Source organism: Colius striatus, chromosome Z (assembly GCF_028858725.1).
Source record: "Colius striatus isolate bColStr4 chromosome Z, bColStr4.1.hap1, whole genome shotgun sequence".
NCBI classification, from domain to species: Eukaryota; Metazoa; Chordata; class Aves; order Coliiformes; family Coliidae; genus Colius; species Colius striatus.
In genome coordinates this window covers 52,828,268-52,843,284 of record NC_084790.1, presented here as the reverse complement: position 1 = coordinate 52,843,284, position 15,017 = coordinate 52,828,268, and the positions used below count along the sequence as shown (strand labels likewise).

At 37.5% G+C, this 15,017-nt stretch overlaps 1 protein-coding gene across 4 annotated transcripts in view; it reads right to left on the bottom strand.

Annotated features, from left to right (window-relative positions):
- SMARCA2 (SWI/SNF related, matrix associated, actin dependent regulator of chromatin, subfamily a, member 2) overlaps positions 1-15,017 on the bottom strand; it is a 117,533-nt gene that overhangs the window by 45,837 nt on the left and 56,679 nt on the right. For all 4 annotated transcript variants that reach the window (XM_062019527.1, XM_062019523.1, XM_062019524.1 and 1 more), the window contains 8 exons: positions 14,518-14,628; positions 12,754-12,996; positions 11,834-11,947; positions 9,728-9,835; positions 6,486-6,572; positions 5,611-5,657; positions 4,040-4,206; positions 558-721 (listed from right to left, as the gene is read on the bottom strand). In XM_062019527.1, the coding sequence (XP_061875511.1) occupies positions 558-721; positions 4,040-4,206; positions 5,611-5,657; positions 6,486-6,572; positions 9,728-9,835; positions 11,834-11,947; positions 12,754-12,996; positions 14,518-14,628 (1,041 nt within the window). The remainder of the gene's footprint in view (positions 1-557; positions 722-4,039; positions 4,207-5,610; positions 5,658-6,485; positions 6,573-9,727; positions 9,836-11,833; positions 11,948-12,753; positions 12,997-14,517; positions 14,629-15,017) is intronic.

The window sequence follows — 15,017 nt, the reverse complement described above, 5'->3', positions numbered from 1 at the left end:
AATTTAAAAAAAACACAAAACCAATGCAGACAGACCTCTGATACTTCTTCTGGCTTTTTTAAATAGCCAAAGTGGTTTGATACCGTCTTTTTCTCAAGATCTATATTCACTACTAGCTACCTACACCAACAGTGTAACCTCTGTCTGAAGCCAGTCTGCTCCACTCATGGCTACTAATTTCTTGAGAGAGATGATTGGCAGAGCCTTTACAAAAATATTGCAATCTATCTAGTGAAGATTCAAAATGAGGAGTTACTTATTAACGTTTTAAGAGTGAGTACAGTTACACAAATTAAGCATGTCTGTAAGGCTCCTAGCTCTGAGGATTTCCTGAGACTCAGATAAAAAAAGTATACACTAAGGTACTTCACTGATTCGAACAAAAACATTTCCTGATTGTTGCAGTTTGCTTCACTAATTCCTCTCAAAGCAGCACTTCATGACTTACCTGGATCTATTCTTTTCACCCTAGGCTATATGTGCAATTTAAGGAAGCAGTCCAAAAAAGTACCATGAATTCTTTGCATATATAATGAAGATAATGAAATAAAAATAACCTGGTGAGGATTCCAGTCACTATCAAAGATTATAACAGTGTCAGCAGCCTGGAGATTTAAGCCGAGCCCTCCAGCCCGTGTACTCAGCAAGAAGATAAAGTACTGGGACCCAGGTTCATTGAACTTCTTCAACAGAGCAGCTCGATCCTCTGATTTCGTTGTGCCTGAAAAGAAATTTTAAAAATATCCCATAACAAAGATGTGAACCGAAACAATATAAACACAATGTCAGTTGTTGAAGGTACATGTGGAAGGGAAATTTTAGCTTACTTGCTCTTTGGCATCTCTATGTTTTTCACAGTATAGAACAAATACTGGCCACAAACATTTAGTTCAGCTGTCTGTCATATTTAAGAGGTAGGCTTCTAAATACCTCTTTGAAATATTTCCTTCAAATTTTCATAGGTGGACTTTAAAATGTTGGCTAACATTTTTGTGTCTCACAAATTTAAATTGAAGTTCATTTACAGAAACAGCAGAGAGCTCCAATTTTGATTAATGTCTCCTGGCCATGACAGCATCTAAATTTTTTTTAAAGTTACTTATATAGAGATTTTTCAAAATGTCAGTGCTGGCTTTCAGAGACATAATTAATCATGACATGTACAGAAGGTTAAGTTCTGATGGCTGCCAGATGCCCACCCTGCCCACTTCTCTCATCTTCTCTCCATAAAAGTACAGGAGAGAAAATAAGATGGAAAAGCTCATGGGATGAGATACAGGCAGTTTAATAAAAGCAAAAGCTGTGCATGCAAGCAAAGTGAAAGCAGGAATTTATTTACTACTTCCTATCAGCAGGTAGATGTTGAGACACTTCCTGGAAAGCAGAGCTTCAGCATCCACAATGATTACCTCGGAATACAAACTCTGTAATGAGAAACGCTCCTGCATCCTTTTTTTTTCCCCCCTCAGTTTCTATTGCTGGACACATCCCTTTGGTCAGTTTGGGCCAGCTGTCCCACTTGGATCCCACCCTGCTCTTACTGACCTTGGGGATGATTTGTAAGGAAAGCCTTGACACTGTGTAAGTGCTGCTCAGAAATAAACACTGATCATTGCTGTGTTACTAGCCCTGCCCAGCCACAAATGCAAAGCACAGCACTGTAGGGGCTTCTAGGAGGAAAGTTAACCTTCATCAAGGCCAAACCCCATATAATCACACAGTTGAACTGCTAGAGGACAGAAACCATTCCCGAAAGACTCATAGAATCACAGAAGGGTAGGGGTTTGGAAGGGGCCTTTAGAGATCATCTAGTCCAACCCCCCTGCAGAAGCAAGTTCACCTAGATCAGGTCACAAAGCACAAGACTTGGGTAGAAAACACTCTGTGTGAGGAGACAGACAGATAAGATTCAGGTCCTGGTTCTCGCGGGGGGCTTCAACCATTCTGACATTTGCTAGCAAGGTCAGACAGCCAAGCATGTGCAGTCCAGGAAGTTCCTGCAAGTGCACTGATGACAACTTCCTGGCACAAGTGGTTGAGGAGACAACAGAAAAGAGTGTGCTGCTGGACCTTGTGCTAACATATGAAGAAAGTATGGTCAGGGATGCAAAGGCAGCAGGCTGCCATGACTGCAGTGACTGTGACATGGTAGAGTTTAGAATCTTGAGTGCAAAAAGCAGAGCAGCAAGCAGGGTTGCAACCCTGGACTTCAGGAGAGATGAATTTAGCCTCTTCACAGACCCACTTGGAGGAATCTCATAGACTAGGACTCTAGAAGGTAGGGGTCCCCAGGAAAGCTGGTTAATTTTCAGTTAATTTCATGTATTTCAAAATACATGATGTAAGAAATTTTCACACTTTTTAAATGTAATAAAATTAATCTACTTTGAATGGAAATATTAAAACACCTGCAAGCGAGAGGTGCAAAAGAGGATTTTCTTAGCATGGTACTATGTTCTTCAGCCAGTTTTGACAAAGATATCCTGTGGCACAGTAAGAGACCTAAAAGCCTTGCAGTATTCAAAATGGGCCTACAAAAAAAGCTGGAGATGGACGTTTTGCAAGGGCATGAAGTGGCAGTACAAAAGGTAATGTCTTCAAACTGGAAAAGGGCAGACTTATCTTAGATATAAGCAAGTAGTTCTTTACTATGAGGGTGGTGAGACAGTGGAACAGGTTGCCTAGAGAAACTGTGGATCCCCCATTCTTGGAAGTGTTGAAGGCTAGATTGGACAGGGCTTTGGGCAACATAGTCTAATTAAAGGTGTCCCTGTCTGTGGCAGGGGGTTGGAATCACATGATCTTTACGGTGTCTTCCAATCCAAAACAATCTATGATTTACGTCTCAGTTTCATTACCTCATTTTACATCTGAGGACAAAAGTGTTGCAAGTTTCTATTCATTGACAATTATAAAGGACAAGAATATTCCTCAGCATTACTTTTCCTTCTTAATAAAGCATGAAGCAGAGTCAACTTAAAATGCTGTAAAAAGAATACTCTAAAGGACCTTAAATTCTCACTTTATTCAAGATGTTCTTTACATTTTTCTGAAATTATTGCTTTTCTATTAAAAAAAGTATTCTGAAAAATGCTGCTGGTTCTATGTAATATTATAACGTGTGAGATAAACACATAAAGTAAAAAATAATCAATATTTGAGGTCAATATGAGGCAGAGATCATCAATACGGAAGAAGATCACAATGGAAACTTCTTTCAAATAGGTTTAAGCCTGAGATGGAATACATTATTTTTTTTAGTTATTTTCCTTTCATCATCACTCCACTATGTTTCTAAACCATGTGTTCATTCAAATATGTAGCATATCTATACATGAAGTAATTGAGGCTACCGGCCTTCCTGTAAAATGATGGAATAAAACTACAGGTACTACTTTACCTGTTACTGAAATTTATCTATCCTGTGGAGAACAGAAGTTGAACTTTAAACAGGTACAAATTAATTAATACATTGGATTCTATGCAAATCATGAGCATTATCATCTCTCATAATGAAAACAGCTTCAGGCAACTCAGTGACAACTGACTGGGACCTGGCATATTAAATCTTGTTTGCAAAAGAGATCAGCTCCTAGATATCAAATCTCTCCATAATCTGCATTCTAGGAACAGACCTGACTGTTCATCAAAACAATCCCTCGACCAAACACTTTGGAGGTTAAAGAGATGAAAGAAAGTGGTTGAAGAAGTAAGGAGACTGAGATTAATTCAGATCAACTATATTGAGAAAGGGAAAAGTATACCTTGCTCAGTATCTTGTCTGTAAGAACAAGGAAAATTCTCATAAGCTGCAGCTTAAGGGTCCACTACCATAACTTCACGATAAACACCCTTGCAGACTCTTCCTCCAGGGATTTTTCAAATCATCTTTTGAACCTCTTTATACTTTTGAATAATGAAGTCACAGCACTGGTGTTTTAAGAAGACATTAGTAACAGAACCTTGGTGTCCATGCTCAAACTAATGCAGCATGCTACCTCCAAATGTATTAATTAGTCTACTTTTTTGTTTAGCTTACCATCGAGACGCAGGTAAAGGAAATTTCGAAAGGCAAAGTAGTCTTCCATAATGGTCATGAGTGATGTCATTTGACAGAAAAGAAGCACACGATGGTTAGTAGCTCGTAACTTTGGTAGAATACGATCGAGTAGCTCAAACTTCCCTGAGGCCCGATAAAGTTCAGCTCTGTTGAAGAGAAACAGCACAGTAAATGCCAAATGAGCTCACATTTAGAGAAATATTTAGCTGTTATCAGAATAGAACGGAGAGATTAATTTACTCAAGATAAACAAGACTAATAGCACTCTTTCCTCTTAAAAATGCATTTATGAAAATAAAAAAAACCCCACCCATGTTAATCCCTGTTTGGAAAGGATTTTTCATCAATTTCAAAAACTTGTGGACTCTCAACCACACAGAATACGTTCCTTTATGAAATTCAATCCTGTTTCATTACTTATCAAAACAAACACTATTTCTCAGCTTGATAAGCATTTTTTAAGTTAAGACATTCACCTGCTAGTTTTGCTTTCAACTGGCATTTAGTGCAGCTCTAAATTGTATCATGAGGTACACAATAGAAACAATTCCCTTTCCACACAACTGCCATGCACATTAAAGCCAAATATTCTAAACTGAACTTATACACAGATAATGGGAGGAGTATGACAGAGGATATACTCTTTAGCCATATAACCTTTGTAGTCCTGAACAATGTTTAGTTGCTTTATCTGCTCTTCTATCTTCTATATTACAAATTGCAAAACAGACTCTTAAAACTGAAACTGAAGTCATAACTGAGAAAATGATAAAAGTAAACAAGATGTCTAAATCAGCATCACAGTGATATGCTTTCTGAAAATAAATTTCATATAACTTTTTTATAACCTTATGTCTATACTCTCCAAGTATGATTGGCAATGGTACACTCAGGTTCACAGATACAATACCTTCTGATATGCATACATACAAAACCAGCCAAAGACTAAACCATTTAGGAGACAAGTAGTCTGGTACACTAGTTAAGGAGACAAATAGTGTCATACATTAGTACATTAATGAGAAAAAAAAAGCTGTTAACGCTTTAACAGGAAAGGGATTAGGTGGAAGATAAGACAGCTTTCCTTTAGAAAGCATCCCTTTCCAGATAGTTGCACAAAGAAGTGTCAAGAAGAAAAATGAAAATCTATTTCATATGAAATAATGGAAGAAATGTTAATTTGATTTAGAACAAAGACAGCAAAGAGGGAAAAGCAGAGGACGAAAGTTGTAAGAAAAGAAAATCCCAACTAATATCTCCGAAGAGTTATTTCAATGAATTTCAGATGGTGTTTAAGCTATTTAAAAGTAAGGGGAAAGGAAGATACCCATTTACAGTCTTTGTCTTCCTTAAAGAGGTTGAAGGTCACAAAAAGCTCACATAACCACTCTTGTACTGTTATCTTTTGCTTTAAGTATATGTCCTGGGCTTCCTCTGCCTTTCTACAAAGTGCTTGAGTGTGTTAGCAATGTACCTTCCAGTTAAACAACACAATAAACTAGTTCCAATGCAACATTACAAACAGAAGGAAAACTTTTTAAAAGAGTTACCCGTTGATGACACCATTTGAGTAGCCTAAATGTTCAGCAAAGGACTCCTGCAGAGTTATAAGCAATAAACAGATTATTACAAACTAGACATGTTTTCCTGCACCACTATTATTTGAAATTCATGGTTTGCAGAAATAACTTGTCAGCATACATTTTACAAGATCACAAATTCAGTAGATTCTAATTAATTCTAATTACTTGAAGATCCATTTTCAAATACTCTAATTAATTATTAACAATTCTTTGAATTAGCATACAAGAGAAAATTACAATGGTAAAACATCACAGTAGGTACTTAATTACTGATTTATAAATGTAGCCACATTACAGGTATTTATGATACTTTCTGTCTTTCCAGATATATTGTTATATTTATGCACTTCAGGTCCTAATGAGAGATGCTATATATATAGTACATTTTTTGATGAAAAAAACCCATGTCTACAATAAGACAATTTTGGTTGATACTGTAAGAGATTAGCAGCCTGCTAGTTATAAAGATCCTACACAGGCACTTTGAATTAGTGTCTCCACAGTACAAATTGGGCCTAAGTTGAAATTAAGTTGCTCTGGAACATCTTAATTTTTTTTTTTTTAAGCAATTTTTTAAAGACAGTGTCTCCATAAGATTACACATTTTAGAACTGGACTTCAGATTACAAGTAAAAAGCTGGCAGTTGCTCTATTTGTTTCTAAAAATAAGAGATGATAACGACCATGTTTTTCAAATGTTTTCTTTCCAGCAGAAATTATGTGGACAGAGATATCCTCTTCCATAGACGTAAGCTTTAGGAACGGTTTGCTATTATATTAGAAGAAGAAAGACATATATCTGAAGAAGCACAACTCTCAAAAGTCAAAACTGTCAGTCTTACCTCAATGTGTTGAAACATATATGGGTGATTGCATATCTTTCTCAATTGCATGATAGTGTTCATAAGGGTTTTTGCCCCACCTTTCCCCTATGGGTATAAACAATACAAATCAAACGATGAATCTAATTTCTTAATATTATTAATTATAAGTTTTGAAAGATACTTTTAAATGCAAGCATAAAAATACTTCTACCCTGTACCAGAACACTCCATCACTAATAAAAAACCCCACAACAAACAAGACCAAAACAACAAAAACACAAAAGCTACTGTGCAGCTGTCTTGCTGTATAAATTCATCTATCACAACAATTTTCTGTGACAAAAAAGGAAGGTATGGAAGTAATCCACAAAGGGCATTATGTATCTACCTGCAGTGTTCACAATGGGAAACAGAGCATATACTGTCCTGCATACTGCTTATATATACTGTTTACTATGAAACCATACAAACTCCATCAGGTCTGAATTCTCTAACAATTCTATCCAGATGCCTTTCAATTTTACAGAATCTCTTCCTGTCCATTAACTGGATATATGTGTTGATCTTTTCAGGCCAAGAAAAACACAGGACCGCAGGCAGTTATAAAGCTAGAGACAACTAAATCTTGTGAATCATCCTAATATTTAGCAAAGTATATTCTCTAAACCTGCACTACAGTTAACATTTTGTAGAACCAGGACAGGCTTCAGATAATAGACTAAACTGTACAGTTAAAAAATAATTGCAACTGATGGATACAAGTTTGAGAACATCAAATCATATAAACATTGACAAACACTTGCTGCTTTCATATGCCACTTTGCTTTGTTGGGATTTTATGAAAATGTGATCAGAGTGGCCACAATAATCCAATCTTACTGTATGACTAATTCAGCTTTATTTAAAAAACGTCTCAAAATCACAGAAGGGTAGGGTTTGGAAGGTACCTCTAGAGATCATGTAGTCCAACCCCTTGCTGAAGCATCTCAATCAGGTTGCACAGGAACATGTCCAAGTGGGTTTGGTAAACCTGGTGCCTGTTATCCCTTGTCCTATCACTACAGAAAAGGACTCGCCTCATTCTCCTGACATCCGCCCTTTAGGTATTTATAAGCATTGATAAGATCTCCTCTCAGTCTTCTCCAGGCAAAATAGTCCCAGGTCCTGCAGGCCTTCCTCATCAGAGATGTTCCAGACCCCTCAGCATCTTGGTGGCCCTGTGCTGGACTCTCTCCAGAAGTTCCCTGTCCCTCTTGAGCTGAGGAGCCCAGAACTGGACACAGGACTCCAGATGAGCCCTCATCAGGGAAGAGTAGAGAGGGAGAAGAGCCTCCCTTGACCTGCTGAATGCATTCTTAATGCATTCCAGAATGCCATTGGCCTTCTTGGCCACAGGGGTACATTGCTGGCTCATGTTTAATTTGCTGTCCACCAGAACTACCAGATCCTTCTCCACACAGCTGCTTTGTCAGCCAAACCTCAGTCAAAACAATGTCATCACTTCAAACGGTAAAACCAAGGAAGAGTACACTATTTGATCATACTACATACTAGTAACATGCTACTCTTTTACTGGAAAGTACAGTGAGATTGTAACTTCCACCTGGATCAGAGATTTAATGGTTGAAGAGTGTAATCCACACATCTAAAAGTGTTATCATTTTTAAAATTATAAAAAATTTGCTTTAAAATGCAGTTCACATTTGTTGTTAAGACAGGTGATCTACAAATATTACAGCCCCTCTGGGAGAGGGGAGAGAGAGTGAGGTGTTCAAAAAACAGCAAAGGTAAAGGTGAGGAAAACAGGGAGAGAGTGAAGGAGAGAGGGAGAGAGAGAGGGATACAAAACTAAATTTGTAGGACAAAAGCAATGACTCCAAACTACAAAATTACACTAAAAAAGTACAACAGAGGAACATAAATGAAAGTTCTTTAAGTGCTCAAACTATGAAGAGAAGTATCGGCATTCAATAATAAACCCAGCTTTGCCTGGAGTCTGAATAAGTAGCAGCAAAGAAACAATTTGCATAAAATAAGGAGGGTAAAATAAGACATTGAAAAATAAAAGTCATCTGTTGTACCAATGCAACCTGCAAAAGCATGGTGGAAAGGCAGTACGTGATTGCATTACATCAGTAATGTAACAGAGTGCAAATACAAACCCCTGTACACCAGGTCTTCTGCAATACCTATTTCAAGGTATTTTGCATTTATTATAATGTGAAAAGCATATATGCAAATAAGATGATGAATGGCAACTTGTTTACTGTGTGACTAGATCATTGCCCATGATGGCATAATAAACATTTATTAACATGTAGTCTATATCTTACTATGACTTTTAATCCCACTGTTCTCTTAAATAACTCTGTCATTAGCAGATAGTGTAAGACTCCAAGCAAACAGCCCTACCTGGTCAAAACAAAACTTAACTTATAGCTCTGAAAGAAAACAATAACATCTGTGGTCAGTGCTGCCACAATCATAATTATTCAGGCATATTACTGGATTAAATGCATACAAGGGAAATGTGTGCTTTTGTTTTTTCCAAACATAACACACTCTAACTATCATATCATCATAGAATGGTAGGGGTTGGAAGGGACCTTTAGAGATCATCTAGTCCAACCCCCTTGAAGAAGCAGGTCAACCTAGATCAAGTCACATAGGAACATGTCCAGGTGGGTCTTGAAGACCTCCATGGAAGGAGACTCCACAACCCCTCTGGGCAGCCTGTGCCACTGCTCCGTCACTCTCACAGTGAAATAGTTTTTTCTTATATTTAAGTGGAACTTTTTGTGTTCCAGTTTCATCCCATTACCCCTTGTCCTGTTGCTAGCTACAATAGAAAAAAGGGATGTCCCAACCTCCTGACACCCACCATTTAGATATTTGTAAACGTTAATAAGATCTCCCCTCAGTCTCCTCTTCTCCAGACTAAACAGCCCCAGTTCCCGCCGCCTTTCCTCATATGAAAGATGTTCCATTGCCCTGATCATCTCGGTCGCCCTGCGCTGGACTCTCTCCCTGTCCCTCTTGAGCTGAGGAGCCCAGAACTGGACACAGAACTACAGTGAATACAAGTAGCGTTTTTTCCTTTTGAGTAGAGAGCACGAACAATGTCTTGTAAAAAAAAAACCCATTTCTTTTCCTATGACAGATACCTACAATAAGAGCCTACATACTAATTTTACAAAACAGAAATCATATTCTTTATGTGTTTAATCTTAATACATTGTTTTGTGTTTTAGTTTTTGTACCTTCTTGTCTTTTTCAGAACCATCTGTGAGAAGGATCCCCTTGGCTTGCATATGACGGTACAGTATCTTCTGAAGAGCTGACATATCACATTTGATCACATATTCCACCTAGTGTAAAAAAAATCCAATCATAAACACACTGACATGATAATTTTAGTAAGATCTAGTTGCAGGTTCTTGTTATCCCAAAATACACTGCAAAAATCTACTCCATAGTTTAGCGATAACATAACACTGCATATCATTTTAGTGGGCAGCAATACAACTCCAAGCATAGTAATGAGTTTCTCAGAAGATTATCTGTGAGAGTCACAACTAGCGAGACAGGTGGATCCTGAGAATGTAACAGCAAAATGTATCAATTTATTTTTTTCTTATTCTGCAGTTTCAACAATTTAGAAAAGTTAAAATCATTCTGTTCTATGTTTAACGTAAATTTTAAAAAAATGTGTTAACCTGCAAATTTGATTATGTTTGTAAAGTACTACAAAAACATCAAGCAAAGCATTATAAAAATATCATCATTCTATACCTAGAAAATAAGTATCCCTCATAGTGTCTAACTAGCATTGTGCTTACATAGGTCAGCACAGACACAGGCTGTTTTCCCAGCATCAACTAAAAATAGGGGGAATTAATCAAGTACTTGTTCCTCACATTGTTTGACTTCCTGTCTAGCTTTGTAAAACTGTACTTATTAAAGCAGTTTTTGATTGCAAACCATCTTTAAATCCAATAATACAAAGACTTCATTTCTCAATTTCACACATTATTTTATATTACCTAATTTTCAGATTACAGGCACTATATTTATAATTTACATAAAATAAAAAGTCACATTAACAAAGTCACTTTAGTGGCTAGAAATCTTTCACGTCATGACTAAAGGCATAAGCTATTTGATTTTTAATAAGTAAATGGAACAAGAATTATCATGATATTTTCTTCTTAGAAAGGAAGAATGATGAACTCATTAAAGGAGCTATTCTTCATAGCTCCTTTACAAAGATTTATAAGATCAAATGAAATTGATTAAGTGGCTTCTGCCAACAAGTTCATTCCCCATAGCTGCACTAATTGGGTTTTGTTTGTAAACTAGACAACAGATACAAAAAGTCCTTTGAGTACCAAGGTATATGCAACTTTAAAATCCTCCTCCAAAGCCTATCAACAGATTTACCAAATATAGTGGCTGTAACTGGCAGAAATTTGAACACAAGTATTTCAGTAATATTTTTAAATGTATGTTTCATTCTCAAATAAATGCTTCTGAGGATACTGAGAATCTGACACTTGAAGCAACAGAGAGTCACAACAGTAATAGTGTTCACAACATTCTGAAGATAAGAGAGAGATTTTTAAAAGCCTTTCCTTTGAGTGCTGTCACTAAACATCTGTATAGAGAAAACCCTTCATTCATTCAGTCACCATTAAGTCAGATCATAGCACAATTTACAAAAAATTCATTTTGGTATGGTTTTAACCCAGTTGACCTTAGCACTAACTTTCCCATAGCACACTCTCATATTTATTTTTTTTATTTAGTTACTGTTGTTATTCTATGAGAAAAGTGGTGCAGAATTGCAGAGGATGACAGGGTGGGGCAAAATGAGTTGCCCAGAGATGAAAACAATGACTCTTCAAATCAGAAAGTAATTTTATTTTCTGAATTAAAAAGCCAATAGTTAAAAAAAAATTACACAAGACACTTTACACAGGATCAAACTCAGTTGTACTTTATGAATTTCAGTGAACTAGTTAAGGGATCAAAGTCCGACCCAATGCAGGAGGGATGGGACAGAACAGAATCTAATCTTGGGTTGACTCACAATCTGAAACCAGGTATTGTAAGTTGCATGTCTTATAAGGATGACTACAAACAGAAATTAAAATTGCAAGACTAATAAGGAATCCTGAGAATGCAGAAACTTCAGGTTTTCATGCTTCCTCAGTGGCCAACCTTCTTTGCAGAGTAATAAGCAAACATACCACAGCAATAAGAGACGTTAAAGAAGTCCTCTTCTGTAAAATAAATCTGAGAAAGGAACACTACATAATGTTTAAAAAGAAAATTCAACCTCTTCTACAACTTCTCTCATTGCAAACCTTTTCTGGCAGTTGAGACTCAACTTCTTTCTTCAATCTCCTCAGCAAAAAAGGTCGGAGCACTTTATGGAGACGACGGATGATCAGGATAGTTTCTTCCTCATTTAAGTCCACCTACAAAAGTTTATAAAAGTCATTTCAAGGCAACTCAGTATATTAAGTGATATCTTCTCACACATGAAAGGTTAAGTATGTTCAATAACTGCTTGCATGTTATAATCAAACTGACTCTGAGTCAAAAAAGCCACATAGCAAAAAGCAGGGAGTTCAAGACCCTGTGTGGAAGAAGGAGGGCATCAAGCAGCACTGCAACCTGAGATTTCAGGCAAGCTGACTTTGGCCTTTTCAAAGACCTGCTTGGAGGGATCACATGGGATAGGATTCTAGATGGCCGAGGTGCCCAAGACAGCTGGTCAATTTTCAAGAGCCACTTCCTCCAAGCCGAGGATCAGTGTATGCCCACAAGTAGAAAAGTAGGAAAAGGAGGCAGGAGGCCTCCATGGATGAGCAAAGATCTGCTGGGACAACTCAGAGAGAAAGCAGAAATCTATGAGAGATGGAAAAAGAGCTTGGTTTCTTGGGAAGCAAACAGGAACATTGCCAGAGTATGCAGGGGTGCAACCAGAAAGGAGTCTCCTTCTCTGGAGGTCTTGAAAACCTGCCTGGACATTTTTCTGTGTGACCTGATCTAGGTGGACCTTCTTTGGCAGAGGGGTTGAACTAGATGATTTCTTGAAATGTCCCTTCCAACCCGAATCAGTCTATGACTCTATGATTAAAATTTTATGTCATTATAAAAAAGGTGGCTTTTAGTTACATTAATTCCCTAAGTATCAGGGAGAGATTAAACTTCTGTATATATCCCTTTGTTTTCATCAAAGTAGTTTGTTTCTAATGCTTTAAAAAAACTGCCATAATACCCTTTCTCCAGTCATGGCAAATGGAGCGTTGAACCACTGTTCAAAGGTGCTACAGCTCTTGAAGATAGTTGGGAGGAGGAAATTGAGAAGAGCCCAAAGTTCAGGCAATTTGTTCTGCAATGGAGTCCCAGTCAGTAATATTCGCCGTGGGGCCACATAGTGGGTATTCAAGACCTGAGTGAGCTTGCAATGATGGTTCTTCATCCGATGGCCTTCATCTACTATCATATATTTCCATCGAATCTGCAAGAAAAAAAGTTGGTAAAGTTAGAGCATGTGTACTCCTTTATTCTGCTCCTAATAGGTGTGGAATAAAAATATTTCAAGCCTGGGATATTTCTCATTCTCATTTATGAGAAAAGTCAAAACAAGCATGATCCAAATATTGCTGCCCTTGAAAGCAGTGAAGCCAGAAACAAGTACTAGGTATTCTGAACCTGAAGCTGAATTCTGACTTGAATTGCAACAGCAGTGGATTCTCCCCATTTCTGGGAAAGATATCAGGGTGGCTGGCTCTTCAAGGCCAGAATATGCTTCCCAGAAGAAGACAGAGACCACAAGCTCCAAATAAACCTCTTTGCAACAAGAATCTTGACAACAGAGAAAAACATTCTCAAACAAAATATGCTTATCCTGAACTTTATATATCCTGAACACATCAATTCTGAACTTTGTTTTGTTGCAGCTGACCCTTTATTTTTACTCAAGAATGAGGCAACATAATTATGATCATTTGATCTCAGTTATTGTATCTTCAAATAAAGTTTCTATTTCTTATTATTAAAGCTTAAAGGGAGTCACATCAGATGGCTGAAGAAAGATGCTCAAGCTCTGTTACCATATATACTACAACACAGGCAATCTATGCCTGTGCCACACTGACCATATGGCCTCAGTCTGTACATTCATAGGTGATAACTAATTCCATTTCCCAGCATAATTTGAATGGCATAGGACTGTCCTTCCTACCTTTTTGCAAGGGTGGCCAAAAACTACAGGGGATGGCAAACTCTACAGTCTCAAACTGTTCTAAAGTGTTCACAATTATGCTAAGAAAATACACAGTCTTTGTATCAGAGATGGAAAAAGAATAATGTAAATATGCAATATGTAATAGAAATAAATGAAATACAGTGAAAATGAACAACAAAAGGACAGTAGGCCCATATGGTTTCTCTGTATGGCAAAAAAACTCCTAATTCTGCTTTGCAGGAACATGAAATGGTCTTAGAGTAGAGTAGCTTTAAAATTAATTAACTACATTTGAGGTACATCTGTTGGCAGCTAGCGAGCCCTTAAGAGCTGGGCCAGTTGTGGTAAGGAATCTGCATACCAAATTCATCATACAGCTAACTACTTCACAACTGGGGCAAAAACGGCCATGTAGCTGGAAAGACTCTAATGAGAGTGAGCTTCAAGTCAGAAATAATGGGGAAAAAATTAAGTCAGGACTGCTGATTAGGTTAAATACCATTAAGCAGAGGGGAGAAAAGTCACATACACAGTACTGACAGAACTGAACAAAGTAATTAGTCTCTGTTTTCTATGGAATTCTTATTCAGGCAAATCTTGGTGTTTACAGGGCAGAGTTGTGACTGTGAAGTCCAATCATAAATGCAGGGTTAGAGAAGTAAATGAAATGTTTAATTTTTACTGATGGACAGAACTCAGGACTTTCCTATAAAACAAAATGTGTTTTATGGTTATGTTCCATTTGAAGGTGTTTTGAAAGTCTTGTTGTTAAGAGATAACAGTCATTATTACCTTAGCAAGGATATGCTTGTCCTTTATTATGTACTCGTAAGTAGTTAAAAGAACATTAAATTTTCCACTTCGAAGCTGAGGAACCAGTGAGCGGCGCATTGCAGGTGTACCCTAAAAGAGAGATGGAAGGGAGCCATAACTTTTTCTGATCAATATACCGGTTTCACAAATTAGCAGACACAGAGCAACCACATCAGCTTGTTATTCTATATTACTGCAAATAATATATCGATGTATTCCCAACTTCTTCAAAGTGCTTTCCCTAAATGGTTGCTAGATTGCAACGCTCTGCTTATGAGGCACTAGAAACATGTAGTTAGCAGTCTAGTATCCTTACAAATTTGCAGAATCACAGAATGGTAGGGATTGGAAGGGACCTTTAGAGATCATCTAGTCCAACTTCTCTGCAGAAGCAGGTTCACCTAGATCAGGTTGCACAGGAACATGTCCAGGTGGGTCTTGAAGACCTCCATGGAAGGAGACTCCACAACCCCTCTGGG